General features: G+C 49.2%; 2 protein-coding genes across 2 annotated transcripts; one reads left to right on the top strand and one right to left on the bottom strand.

Annotated features, from left to right (window-relative positions):
* Positions 1-549: 549 nt before the first annotated feature.
* On the top strand, positions 550-1371 carry ABOM_001015 (glycoside hydrolase family 128 protein; the record flags this gene model as incomplete). The annotated part of the gene is made up of 1 exon (XM_022528145.1): positions 550-1371. The coding sequence occupies one exon, from the start codon at positions 550-552 to the stop codon at positions 1369-1371; it is 822 nt and encodes a 273-aa protein (XP_022394131.1).
* Positions 1372-9105: 7734 nt separating this feature from the next.
* ABOM_001014 (uncharacterized protein) lies at positions 9106-11332 on the bottom strand (the record flags this gene model as incomplete). Its single annotated transcript, XM_022528144.1, has 3 exons — positions 9106-10884; positions 10957-11220; positions 11297-11332. The coding sequence occupies 3 exons, from the start codon at positions 11330-11332 to the stop codon at positions 9106-9108; spliced, it is 2079 nt and encodes a 692-aa protein (XP_022394282.1).
* Between the last annotated feature and the right edge of the window lie 2592 nt (positions 11333-13924).

Here is a 13924-nt window from a genome sequence, read left to right as displayed (position 1 = left end):
GCCCTAAAGCTCATTCGGTGCCGCTGGCGAGGCATCCGTGGTTCCGGGAGGAGCTGCCACTCAGGCACAGGAACAGAATTATTATTATTATTATTATGATGATGATAATAATAATAATTATAATAATTCTCCAAGACTGCCATGAACCCAGCTAGACATAAAAGAGTATAGTTCCAAATCCAAACATCCACGAGGGATACTTTTTCCACTCGACCACCAAACTAGGGCAGGAGGGATGCCCTAGTATATAATAACCCTTTTTACTTCCTCCCCCTCACCTCCTGCTTTCTCTTCCTTCTCCTCTCCTTCCTCCGTCTCTCATTCTCTCACTTCTCTCTCTCTCTCTCTCTCTCCCACACTCCTTATCTGGTATTGCCCTGTGCCGTGCACGGTCAATCTGTCATTCCTTTGAGAAGTCCCGCTTGATTCCCAATCAAGCGCCACTGTCTTTGCTTCACCCGACCTTCTTTATCTAGAGAACCGGTCTTCTCTGGTTGCACCCGCATTACGCAGTTGAGAGAAAAATACAGAACAAAAAGCCCCATCATCATGGTCTCCTTCACCAAGCTCATCGCCGCCGGCCTCCTCGTCTCCAGTGCCGTGGCCGCCCCCCACGCCCACAAGCACTCCCATGTGCACGTCACGAAGCGCTCCTCCAGCAAGCGCGGTGCCGCCTACAACGACGCCTCGACCGTCGAGACCCTGAGCAACAACGGCGCCATCTCCTGGGCCTACGACTGGAACATGGTCGCCTCGGGCACGCTGCCTTCGAACGTTGAGTTCGTCCCCATGCTCTGGGGCAGCAAGATGTTCGGCGAGTGGTTCACGACCATCCAGACTCTGCTCGGCAGCGGCTGCAACTACATCATGGGCTTCAACGAGCCCGACCAGAGCTCCCAGGCCGCCATGACCCCCTCCGAGGCCGCCGAGTCCTACGCCAAATACATCACGCCCTACAGCGGCAAGGCCAAGCTGGTGACGCCTGCCGTGACCAACGGCGGCGGCAACGACATGGGTCTCGGCTGGATGCGCCAGTTCCTCGACGCCTGCAGCGACTGCGGCATGAGCGTGCTCGCCGTGCACTGGTACGGCGCCTCGGCCGACGAATTCAAGATCTTCGTCCAGGAGGCCCAGGAGCTCGCCTCCCAGTACAACCTCGAGGAAACCTGGGTCACGGAGTTCGCACTCAACAGCGCCATGACGGCCGGCGCGGGCACCCAGGAATCCACCGACTTCCTGAACGAGGTGGTCCCCTGGCTCGACTCGCAGAGCGGCATCGGTCGCTATGCCTACTACATGTGTGCCGATGGCTTCCTGCTGGAGGGCAGCGACCTGAGCGCCAGTGGAAAGGCCTACACCTACCAATCCTGATGGGCAATTTTCTCTTTGGTAAATATTTCACCATAAAACACAACCAAAAAAAATACTTTTAGAGGAATCGGCAAGGAAAAGGGATCGGTGTTACATTTTTTGAGCCAGGGTTATTCAGTTGGTTCACTTGGGTCAGTCAACTTATTCCATGGAATCCCGGTGTAAGTAGGAGTTCACAGTTCCAGTTCCTCAGTTCGAAGGATGAAGTGGATCAACGGAAAGAAACTATTCAAAACCACACTTTTTTTTCAATTAAATCTAGAACCTTGTGTCTCAGACTTGTAGTCACTAGTTCCAGTTCCCTCAAGCCCACCGGGAATCAATCACCCAGGATACAAACAGAAATAAGCAAAAAAAAAAAAAAAAAAAGTAATGAAAATCCAAAGCCACAACGCCAATCCCAATTTCTAATTTCCAATTCTAAAAGAAATGTAATTACTAGTAATCACTCCAATCCCCCAAACAACATCCGCCAGTGTCCTGCCGCCAACCCTCCACTGCGAACCATGGTTGCTTCGTCCCCGATGCAAGCAGATTGGTCCACGCACACTCCTGAAACCAGGGAATTCGTTGAGATCTGTAACAAACAAAAGACGCAATAGGAAAGGGGGGCCGTCGATGAAGAGGGGTTCTCTTTTCTCTTTCTTGCTTTGCTTTCTGTTGGTTGGAGTTATTAATAGATTTGTTTTTAGTTTGTTGTGTTTTTGAAATTGGGGTTAGGGTTGAGGATGTAAGGTGGTGAAACTTTATATCATTCATTGCTCTTCACTCGGTCTGTTTCGGGGATCCTCGGGTTAATAAATGTATAAATATATAAATATCTATTAGGGGTAGTAAATTGAGACATTGTATACACTTACAAAAATATATTCTCACTCACAAGGACAGTTATAGATGGTCATTGAGAGATAGACGCCAAGATGGTCGGGTGTCCCGGTTAATCAAGTGCCGATGAGAATGAGGATAGGGACTACACTCATCTTGTCGAGGTAATTAGACCTCAGTATGGATTATTTACCCCGAGTAAATATTCCCTGGGCTTGTGATTACACAGAGTCGATAAAGATGCAGGATGAAGAGCACAAATCGACGTGGTGATTAGGGTTCAAACGTCGGATAGTTTGTACCTACTAACTAGTAGACCAGATCACATTCCTCGATCGGGGGAATGGAATGTTCGATATGACGGGAATCTTATGTTGACTTTGATCTATACGTTAACTTTGTCTAGATAATGGGAATGCTTAGTATGTCATATATTCCCGCCGTGAATGTTGGTAGGGAATGGAATATGTGGATGCATTCTCTATCGGCCGTGTGCTGTCACTCTATTGCGAAATTGGCTTGAATGATATTGTGACTTCTTACTTTTGGATGGGTATAAGAAGGGGTATATTTCGTCTCCTATCTTTCTCCCATCTAGCTTCTACTAACCTCTCGAGCTGCAAACGCGATCTCGTCGTTGATCAGTGGCTTCGTCCACGTAAAATCTCATCAACACACTGTCAATCTTTCACCCCATATTTGCTTGTATACCTCTGCCATCCTGCAAGAAGTCTTCTGCGCCCTCCATCCAAGACACCATTGGCTTTCGTATACCATAACCAATAAACGGAATACATATACCGGAAAAGTTACACATAAAAGCCCACAGGCCTAGATGAGACGAAGGGGAGTCCATCACTGCATTCCGGGAAGCATCTCTTATACACCTAGCCAGTCAAGAAACGTGTATCGTGTACGGCTCTCGTCCAATGAAGGTATCATTCTTGGGGTGCTACAAGCTGGAGCTCTATTCCCGCTTGAGTCTAATGAATTGGTGGCAGATTCACAAACCGTGAACTATCCCTGCCAAGAAGGGACTCAACGAGTGGCTGATCTATATGGCCATCGTCAACATGCTCCGGAAAGGATCCAACTCGGGCTGGCTGCGCAGCATGTACCACAGTACTACTATAGACCGACAGCTGGTCCACATGGATCTGGCCTCCTGCATATAGTACGTGGGCAAACCTGCCGAAGACAAGGGATTTCATCAAACCCTGTAAACATAAACCGGGCGGTTGAAAGCGGGTGGTCGGAGACTTTGAGAGAGCCAAAGCACGATACAAATCTACTCACAACGACAGCTACCATGTCAGTGGTGCTCTCAAGGTCTGTAAACTGGCTAAAGATAGCATGCCAGTCCAAGAATCAGCGATGTCAATGCACATCACACTGTGACAATCTTGGGCGTATCACTGGCCGCAGATGAATACGGCTTCGATTATACAGAGCGGGAGGGCTGGTGTAGCCTCTGGTTTACGACGATGGAGCGCATCCCAAGAGACCCAAATGAGTTTTACAAGGACAGATACGCGTGGACTGGCCAAGGGTTGCGTCAATTCTGTTGACTGACATATATGTGTGTGCTCGCAGATGTCTGCCGTCTTGACTTTGATCCCTCCTCCGCTTGTTCCTAGAACTTGAGCCACTAACAGCTCTCGTGGGCACCACGATCGATATTGACAATATCGCTACCTGGCTAAACTCGCATTCGAAGAACGCCTGTCCGAAGTTAGATCCAAACTGGATATTCGCCTGGCGTACAGGCTCCGTGCGTCGCTATTCGTGGTCGAACAAAGTAACGATGGCGACAATCATGCACCAGTCAAGCCCTTTATCTATCGTCACGTGTCTATACTCACCTATAATACTAGTAGTTGCCTGCGCTTCTATGCTTCTTTCATAGGCTTGATTCAATCACTGACATCTTGGAAACCCTACCTCTTCAAGGGAACCCTGGTTAAAACAAACCTTAACATGTTCTCCAATATCTTCCTTTACATGAACAGATGGCTTCAATCCAACAAGCCAAAACGATAAGAAAAAGAAGCTCGTGATAAATCAAGCCTTGCTCTACGTGTATAGCTAATAAGCCACCGCGTCGTAAGTCTTACGGCTTATTGAACTCGTTACTCTATCATAACCCGTGCCAGAACCGTATTATACCCTGACGATCGACCCTATCGTGCAGCTGCAACCTCAATTGAAGGGCACGCCGCACGGCCAATTGGTGGTTGCTGTCGACAAGACGACCAAGCGGATTGATATCGTCCAGGATCATCAAGATAGGACGTTGCACAATGGGACGGGCATTGCAACGTGGTGCATTGGTCTTCGGTCTTCCCGCATTGATGAATCCCAAGGCCATCCAAGGGAAACAGGCCACCATGCCCCTGTTGTGCTGAGACCTACCCCATTCGCAAACTGTTGATGTATGTACAGGTCATATTTTGCTATCACCAGAAAGTTTTATTAACAAATCAAAGGGGTAAAACCAGAGAAGAGGCAGAGCGGGTGTATAGGTTGGCTTTATGCAGCGGCTGCTCCACACATAACATCCGTACCTGTTTACGGTCAGTACTTCGTCCAAAGTTGCAGAAGTACAAGAGAGCAGGTCAGCGAACTGAGACGAACTTCCAAGACACCACCAGGGCTGGCAACGTGCAGCAGCCCACGCTGGAGTGCCAAACTGGGCCCTACGAGGTTGCCAGGACCTACAGCCAGGCTGGCAGACTACCCGAAAACAATTTCTTTTATCTCATACAATCCGCCCTCGGCTGCTCGGGCTTCAGCGAGTTCGCTACTTCACAAGGAACCCAGTGGTTGGTTATCAGGGTATATACCTGTAAACTCACACAAGTATCCATGCGGGCCACGACTTATACAATCTGGCTCTTATGACTGACGACAGTGCCGAAATAAAGCACTTGCAGGGGATGTCAACGGTAACCTGAGGGTTATTCGAAATCCCCAACCAATACCAGCAGAGTCTCCTGGATCTTGCAATCGGCCACGACACTCACTTCGATATCGACTTCTACCCATATGATGCCAGGAGCAGCGGGGAATGGAATTTTGTAGGCCCTTGAGGATCACGCAGTGTAGTCGAGAAGGTCTATGAGTTTTTCCGGGGCAGGCACCGGAATCTGCTTCTGCAAGGCACTCTGGTCAACAGGATGCTTACGCAAATGATAATCACTGATCCAACTCGTCTGTCATTCTCCAGCTCCATGGAATCCATCTACACTCTCGGCTGGGTTTCTTTACATTGGAAAACTATGTTCTGAAAACGTCCTGGACAAAACACTCGACTATGTATATCCCGCTTTTGGAACTTGAGAGGATAGGAGGGTTGGATACTACCCTCTAGATAGACAGCAGGGATCTGCCTAAGAGAACAAGCGGCAAGATGAGGCTTGTAATTGTAGTGGGCGACGAGCCGCGGGAATAGGGGCGCGTGCCGCAAAACATTGGATAAGCAGTGGGCACGATATGCGCCTTGGATGTGTTTGATATACGAGTTGCTGATCACAAGGCAACCGGCGACCCAAGGATTGGCAAAAAAGCCCCAGATAGGGGATTCAGCCAGCGCCAGACACAAACAGTCCTCTGGTCCCGTTAGACCGTTCGACGTACTGTTATTGTGTCTGCACCAGACATAAGAACTGGGCGAAGGGAGGCCTCTGGATGCAACATAGTTCTATCGACGGTTTTCGGTTTACCTGAGGTAAACACATTTCTCAACGATGAGCGTGTGTTCGCTGAATGGCCCGAACCTATGCGAGGTCCTGTTGAAGGATACCTATGTTGTCAACCTAGAGGAATACTGGGTGAACGAAGGTTCCGCGAATATATCGAGTTCATTACGCTATGATCGTTTGTCAGAAACTAGCACGAAGGATTCAGCCACATCATGTTTGCGCCGGAGTGGAGAGGTTCGATATTGAACTGCCGCGAAGGGACGTCCTACAGCTACTACACCTATTCTTATACACCCTGAGCATAATTCGGAAATGCTCAAGCGTGAAGCTTGCCCTGGTATTATTCGTCACTTCATTCCAGGCTCTAGCCCAGCGAAACGGCCCGTTGACTCAGGGCCAATGGCTGAGCCTGAGCAAGACCCAAGTATGACTATAGATGCGAGAAAACCACCCAGGAATCTAGAACTCAGCTGACTGGCCAGCGCGGTTGTCTGATATCTTGTGCTGATTGCCGTGGAGGAAGCACGTACACCGCGAACTCCTGAAGATGACAATCCGCAGTGATACTTTTAGTTCACTGCAATGTCAAGAGAATCCAGGGAGAGTAGTGCAAGATATGGAGGTTACTAAGCGAATATGCATCAACCTTCGAGCTACATACGCATACTCACTGAGTCTGGGAGTAGATCCTAGCAGTCCGTTAAAGACGAAAGGCACACATATCTATCCATATGCTATGCGTCATAGGATAAATCATCGGTAATATGCCCCCTTCCTTCAATGGCACAGCGCTCTACAGCGGGGCCTGTGCAAATTGGATTGCGCGTGGCAGAGGCAATGAGTGTTCAGTCAGGAAGGCATTCGCCAAAGCCGGTGGTTTGTCCTCGGTGTAGGGATATACTAACATATTCTGCAAGCACCCAATTCGTACCATAGACAGCCAAATGAAGAGCTCTACCTGATCGTATACACATCAATGGACGGCTCACAAGAAACCATGACATATCCAAAGACGCCTCCAATGGATGGTACACTGTTGTCCTTACCATGCGCCGGTACCAATCCAAAGTATCTCCGAAGGATTTGTGAGCACGGAGTTTGTACTGCTTGAGCTTTTCTTCGCAGTGACGGCCAACGGTGAAAAGGTCTGGGCTGAGGTCCATGTCGAAGCACATCTCACAACAAAGTTAGAAGTAAAAAGAGGCCGCGTTTTCAAAAAGTATAGTGTCATTATCCTCCCTGTGCTTGCAGGGAGGGCAGTGATCCTGACTCTAAGGATACCCGGGGGACCCTGATCTTGTCTATCAGAAAAATTGGAATTGATATCCGTGAAGGAAGAGAGCTACATCATACCCTGGTAGAAGGTACCTATATTGGCAACACAGCATATTTTTGTATTCACCCGGGTCTGCGCACTGGACCTCAGTGGAAATATGGCCAATTCCATCTGAGAATCATAGGCCCTGATACCTTTCTTTCTTCCGGTATACTGGCTACCAAAAAATACCGGTAGTTAGCAGTATACATCTCAAAGAGATTTCGCAAAAACATCATACCCAGCTGGGTATCTACAGGTGCTGCGTGCACTGGAGACAGCTGACAACCGTAATTCCTATATGGTACAGGTGATCTGAGTGCACGTCAATCGGGTATCAGGTGCGTTGGAAAGATACGCTCTGTGCCATTAAGTTTCACAAGTCCAGCCACGGATTCCAACCACGAATCCAAATAGCATGCCACCACGCTGCCGGCGCCTAGGGAAAAGCCCTAAGAGAGACTGTATTTGGGTACTATACAATCATTAATCGTTTTGAGACAAACGGAGGCAGTGGAATTAAGCAACCCTGCGGACCATGCTCTGGCAAAGGATGCATGATCTGTCTGATTCTCGATCATCTTGGTCCTCTAGATAGTGAGTTTGAAGCAGTAAGCCGCTGGCGGTAATACATCGCCCCTCTGTGGCAAACTACAGCTACGGAAATATGGGCTCCAAGAGCTTATGGCAACTTGCACCCAAAATGCCCTATCTCTACCATGCCAGTTATTTATAGATGGCCTCGGTCTCTATCGGTCTGTGTACCGCAGTCTATTCCACTACGTTACAGCAATCATTTAGATCATGAAGCAATCCAATATAACCTTCATGCCACACAGGCCTCTGGTGCTCTTAGACAGTACAACATACTACTACTGGGTGTGCTCAAGACGCAAGATATGGGCAAAACTGGGTCTCTGGACACACGCAACAACTTGTCGACAGTATTCGGAATGCCTGACTGCGACACGTTTTGGGGGGACGAGATGGAAGGATTTCACTTGCCTGACAACTGGACTCCTCACCAAACTGGAATCCAGTGACGTGTAAAACCCTACAACTTATCGACGCATCTAATACACAACGGTGATCAGGTCTTCGAGGCGCGCCTACTACTCTGCCCGATGGAAACAAGGAGCCGGCGGATTTAGACCAACAATTCCAGGCATTTGGTGACCGTGTCGGTCGACCCTTTGACGTAACAACTATCTTCCCGATTTCTAAGTCGTTGGAAAAGACACGCAAAGCGTTGGTCGATAAATAAGAACAGATCGACATACTCAAGAAAATGTACGTAGACCTGGACATGCCCTCTCAGAATAGGAGCAGCACTAGCCCATATGGAGGGCACGAGTCTGACGACGAGTGTAAAGTCCTTATATAGAGGTGCATATCGGAGAACTCGCTCCAGTATCCAGTCGGTGTATATACAAAGAATGACATTGACCCGCTCAATTGTATAACCGAGTCCTGGTTATATACCAGAAATAGTTCAAAAGGGGAGATGCTGTGTTGGCAGAACCAGGATATCTGTATTCAAAGGCGTCTTCCATAGCTTCTTCTTTCCTAGTTTAATAGATCATCCTCTTAGTACTAGGATAGCCCGTCTCCCGTCGTTCTTAGTGCTTTTGTATTAGTACCCCTGTTGCGGCTTAGGTACAGTTCGTCAACTTCAATCCGGGTGAATTGTTGACTGCAGTGGCCAGATATCTGGTCTAAATTAGGGAGCAATTGAATAACCATCGTAGATGATGCAATTCCAAGTCTTATTTTACATCTCTCTCATCCTTTTTGGATATTAAGCAAAACAGAGCCAGCGCCGAGTAAATCGTAAACCACAACACCACAGTAGTATCCCTGCATAACCAAATCACACGAGACCCACACTATGCTCTAAGCCATGTCATCTGCATCATGATGGTGGGTGTTTTCATTATCGGACGCGTGGAATGCGTCCCCGAACGCCGAGTTTTCCAGGTCCGGGAGATCGAGGACTTCGTTCTGCTCCGTATAGGCCGCCAGTGCATCGCCCGCACTGTCCATATTAGTAAAGTCAAAGTTGGCCCCGTCTAGACCATTGTCCCCCCCTGTGTTTCCAGGCGTCAGCCCCTGTAATCCACTGCCTGGCGTTTCAATTCCATGGAGAGGGGCATCGCCAACGGCAGGCTTGTCGCCGTGGTCCTTCTTCTCATCGTTGACCATTACCCAATCCCCAGTTTCACCTGCGGCGGTATTCGCGGACGGAGCATTGCCCAGGTCCATCTCAACATCCATACCGGGCATCGTCACACTCTGTTGGGCAACGGCAGCTGTTGTCTGCAGCGGTGCAGCAGCATTGACACCAGGGACTCCGGAGACACCTGGTACACTTGCCGTGGCGGCTATTTCTGGAGCGGTAGGTGCACCTCCTTGAACGGGGCCGGAGGGAGGTGGAGAACCAAACTGGTTGAGAAGAAGGCTATCTGCGTGCTCCATGTCGATATCGTCATCTGCGGGGGCTTCTAGCTTCTGTTCGGGTTCAATCTTTTCTAACAAGCCGCCTTTTTGGACACAAGAAACCTTAGGCTCGGGCACAATCTGCTTGTTCCACGAGGTTTCGAGCTCCCTAACCACGTCATCCACCTTGTACTTAGCCTTAGGGTCGGAAGCAGGCGGTGTTTGAGTCTCGTCGCCTTCAGCGGGGATCTCAATGCGGCCTTCCAGTCTCCAGAGTTCAGTCCCTGTGGCGTTCGGATCAGCCGCCGCTTCCCGGAGTCGGAGTTCCGCATCTTTAAGCAATGAGGTACGGTTAAACTTCTCCATCCGGCGCGCATGCCGCTTCTTCAGCTTCTCAATCTCGGCAGTCATATCTGCCACCTTCTTCGCAACACGGTCGGCAAACTCCTCGGCCTTGGCAGGCTCCATCTTGGTAGCCTGGGCCGGATCGGCCGCATCTTTAGATTCTCCACTAGTAGGTCCGGAAGGCGCATCGAAGAAGCCCGCCGTCAACGACTCCAACTCCCCTTTGCGACCCAACCCAAGAGAGACGGGGGTAATCTGGCTGATGGCGTACGGTGAAGCAAAGATCTCTTCCATCCATTCATGGTGTTGTTGATATCTCATCTTACTCACTTCCCGTGGGGTAAGAAGATCCATCATATCGCCTGTGGAAACATCCTCGTCCTCGAGAGCGAAGTCGGCAGTGGCGGCATTCACTGCAGCCGACGAAGCGCGATGTCCACGGGGCGCCTTGGCCGGGGCTCCTCCTGCCGGAGCGGGCACACCTGAACCAGGCTGAGGATAGAACGGTTGACGCCCGACCATGGCACTCGGATATGCTGGTGGAACTTGTGCGAAACCCTGCGGGGCAACCTGTGGGGGGAAATTGATCGTCGGCCAGTTATTGCGGTCGTGCAGCATAAAGTCTTTGCGGGCCAACTGGCCTTGGCTTTGCAAGAAGCGACGTTGGCCGAGCATGCTCTGGACTTGAGGGAGCACATGGATTCTGTTGGCCGGAATATGCTCGGTAGGAGGTGCTCGTGAGTAGTGAACGATCCATAATGACGGGTCGGGCGGGGGCATGTTTGGGTTCGGGTTCTTCGAAGGTAGCAACCGGTAGCGTCTGCGACAATGGATCGCCATTGTCTCGTTTGGCGGATGGTAGCCACTGCGGTGCAGCCACATCTCGACCAACTGATGCGCTCTCATGTCAGTCATTATCCTGGCCACCGGGGCAGCAAGTCATTAGAGATCGGGTCTACCTACGTAACCGCGGGCTTCGAAGGTAAACGCCTGTTCAACATCGGCCCACACGTAACCATCGCTGGCGAAGTTCGTTCCCAAATGATTCAAGGGCTGCCAGGCGAGCATGACAGTCCCATCTTGAGGTCCATCCAGGAAGGTCCAATGCATCGGCTGCGCCTCCCGTACAATCTTCGGTGCGCCGAGGAGGTATTCGACCACGGTGTCGGTGGGCATCATATGCATCAACGGGAACCGGTGTCGCGACACCAGGTGCATATGCGGCAACTGTGGGAATCGAAATGCAGGTTAGACATTTGGCCCGTAACATTGCATTGCGACTTGGATCAGTAGATTGGCCTACCAACTGCCCGGGGACACGGGTCGCTGGGTCGTCCATTGTGAATAGACGCCGTCGCAATCAGGGAGAAAAGTACTAGTGCTTTCGCGACAAAATCAAAACCCTAGATAATAGGTAACAGGAAATGCATCCGAGACGGAAAGTCAACCGGTCGGCAAGAGACAATGAGAATGAATGGACGCAACGAGCAACTGCCTTTGCGAACGCGACGCGGAAATTTGAGGTTCCTTTCCCCGAGAAGCTGAGAGTCGTGGACGGTTGGGGAGGGGATACCGACCTCAAGCGCAGATTGGACACCTGATATATGAGGCGACTTATGGTGGGCTTATGTAAACTGAAGGACGGAAGAACCGCCCCAGGCGGTACGGAAAGCGGAGCACCTAATACCCGGCAGAACACCGGCTCACTTACCGATTACGTCACGCCGACAAGATTAACGATGATGGATGAACAAGAACGTTTTCCAGGAATAAAGTCGATCACAAGCTACGTCGGACACATCTAGCTCTTGGACCAGATCTGATGCCTTTTTGAGCGCAACCAAGTTAGAAGTGAAAAGATTATCGGGCAACCTCTGTTGGGCTTGCGGAACGTCAAGCCCGCAAATCGCCCATGTTATAGCACAAGAGGATGGCCAGATAAGTACTAGTGATATTCTTCCTGTACACTTTTGCAATGATATGATCAATCTAACAGTCAGACAGATTCCCCTATGGTTTGAGATGTCTTTGATCAACTTCTCGTTGGGTGTCAGCCGACAATGGGATAGCGTTGTGCCCAACCTGCCACACAGAATGCGACCGGTCTGGGGACCCGGGATTAATATTCCTTCCTATAGACATACCATTTTTTTTTAATAGAGTTTGAGCTACGAGATCTAGGGAGGAGAGCAGCGGAGGAAATAGACGGGAGGAAGGTTAAACGCAAAGTACCTACAAAGAGTATGTATGTGGACCGTCTCATTCGCCAACGGAGGCTACCAGCCAGTTCTACCAAAGGCCTTTACAAGCCCTTATTTTTGAAGCAGTGCCTGCTGAATGGGGGAGTCTCCCCGGAACAACTTGGACTGTTGGAAAATAAGAAGTGGCATGGCGCTCCAGGGCAAGTTTTTGGCGAGGCATCTCCGCGCTAGGCAGTGGACGTGTTTGTACGCTTGACGAAACTATAGTGAATGGTTTACAGAGACCACGAGACCTCTATTTTCGAGCACAATCATCGAGACCCGGTATCATAAACACCCCTTTGAATGGTCTGTCCCGAAAGAGAAAGGCGAATAACGGAGAAGGGCGGTACACCCAAAAGGGGCCGTATCAATGATTCACGCACCAGGGCCAGTAAAGCCACAAACACATATGCAGAGAGCTGGACCCTCAGTCCGCATAATACTACCCACCAAGTCTGCGAGCGGTATGCTAACATGCTTGCCCACAGTTGAGACCTGGTTCTATACTACTCCGGGGGTCCTAGGGTTGCAAACACCGTGGATCTACAGTGTTTTCACCGTGTTTTAGGCATGTCAACTTTTCTTTTCGTCTCTAAAGAATCGATAATGCGGGATACACACTTTTAATATTATTAAATATGTATTATATTGCGACAGTAAATTTCAAAATCTACTGTATCTCTACCATGGCTCGATGATTACTTTTCACGATACATATTTTTAAGAGTAATGAAATAGTGTACCAGTGGTGGAACCAACAAAATTTATAAAACTAAGCATCTTGACACCGTGGCTCTATTATCCAGTTTTAGCTTCCTGTACCTCCACTATGATCACATCAAGTATACATCCTGCACCGTGTCTTCAACCCTAGGACCTCCGCCTAGAACTCGTAGTGTTGGAGAGAACAAACCTTACGTAGTAATAGCGATTATTCAGTAGCTAGCCACTTTGGTAGGCTTCTGTATTCTAATTATTTACTCGATTCAAACATTAAGTGTATTTCCATTAATTTTCTAAGTTTAAATGCTATTACTGTGATTATAGTTTTCTACATCCACATTTCTGGTTACCTAACCTGGTTGGATAATTAAGGTTGGTAAGGTGGATACGGCGGACTCAATCGAAGTTAAAATATGACCAATCTTGTTGACCAATTAAGTCTATGTGTAGGGACCCACTAGTATACTGCTGAGCCAGTTATATTCTTTCTATGTAAGATAAGGCTCTGGATTATCGACTACTGGTAGTATCCTGTTTTTAGGGGGCACTACTAGTAGTACCCTGATTGTAGAGGCAACCAGCACCCTGTCTTTAGAAGCTACTAGATCTTTAGATCCCCCCGGGCCCTAGTATAGTACTAGGCAGTAGTGCTCCGGGAGTAGTAGCAATATTTAGAGATAGTACAACACTACTTTTAGGAGCTGGTGGATACGTAGATCTAGAAGTGTGTGGTCGTCGTGGCTTTATATAAAACGCCAAGATTTCGGCTCATATTTTACATAGTCCAGAACTTCGATTTAGTCCGCCGTCGGTGGAGCAGCGCGCGGATGTTTGGATCGTGACTCCGGCGGAAGTTCTGGACATGAACAATCCTATGGAGTATCAGTCTTTGGTCATTCCTCCATCGATATGAGTCGTTCAACTTTCGCACGAAGTAATACCTTGGTGCAAGGCTTCATCATTCG

This window comes from Aspergillus bombycis, assembly GCF_001792695.1.
Source record: "Aspergillus bombycis strain NRRL26010 chromosome Unknown contig00003, whole genome shotgun sequence".
NCBI classification, from domain to species: Eukaryota; Fungi; Ascomycota; class Eurotiomycetes; order Eurotiales; family Aspergillaceae; genus Aspergillus; species Aspergillus bombycis.
Note: the sequence above shows the minus strand (reverse complement) of the source record. Positions and strands in the feature narration are given on the sequence as shown.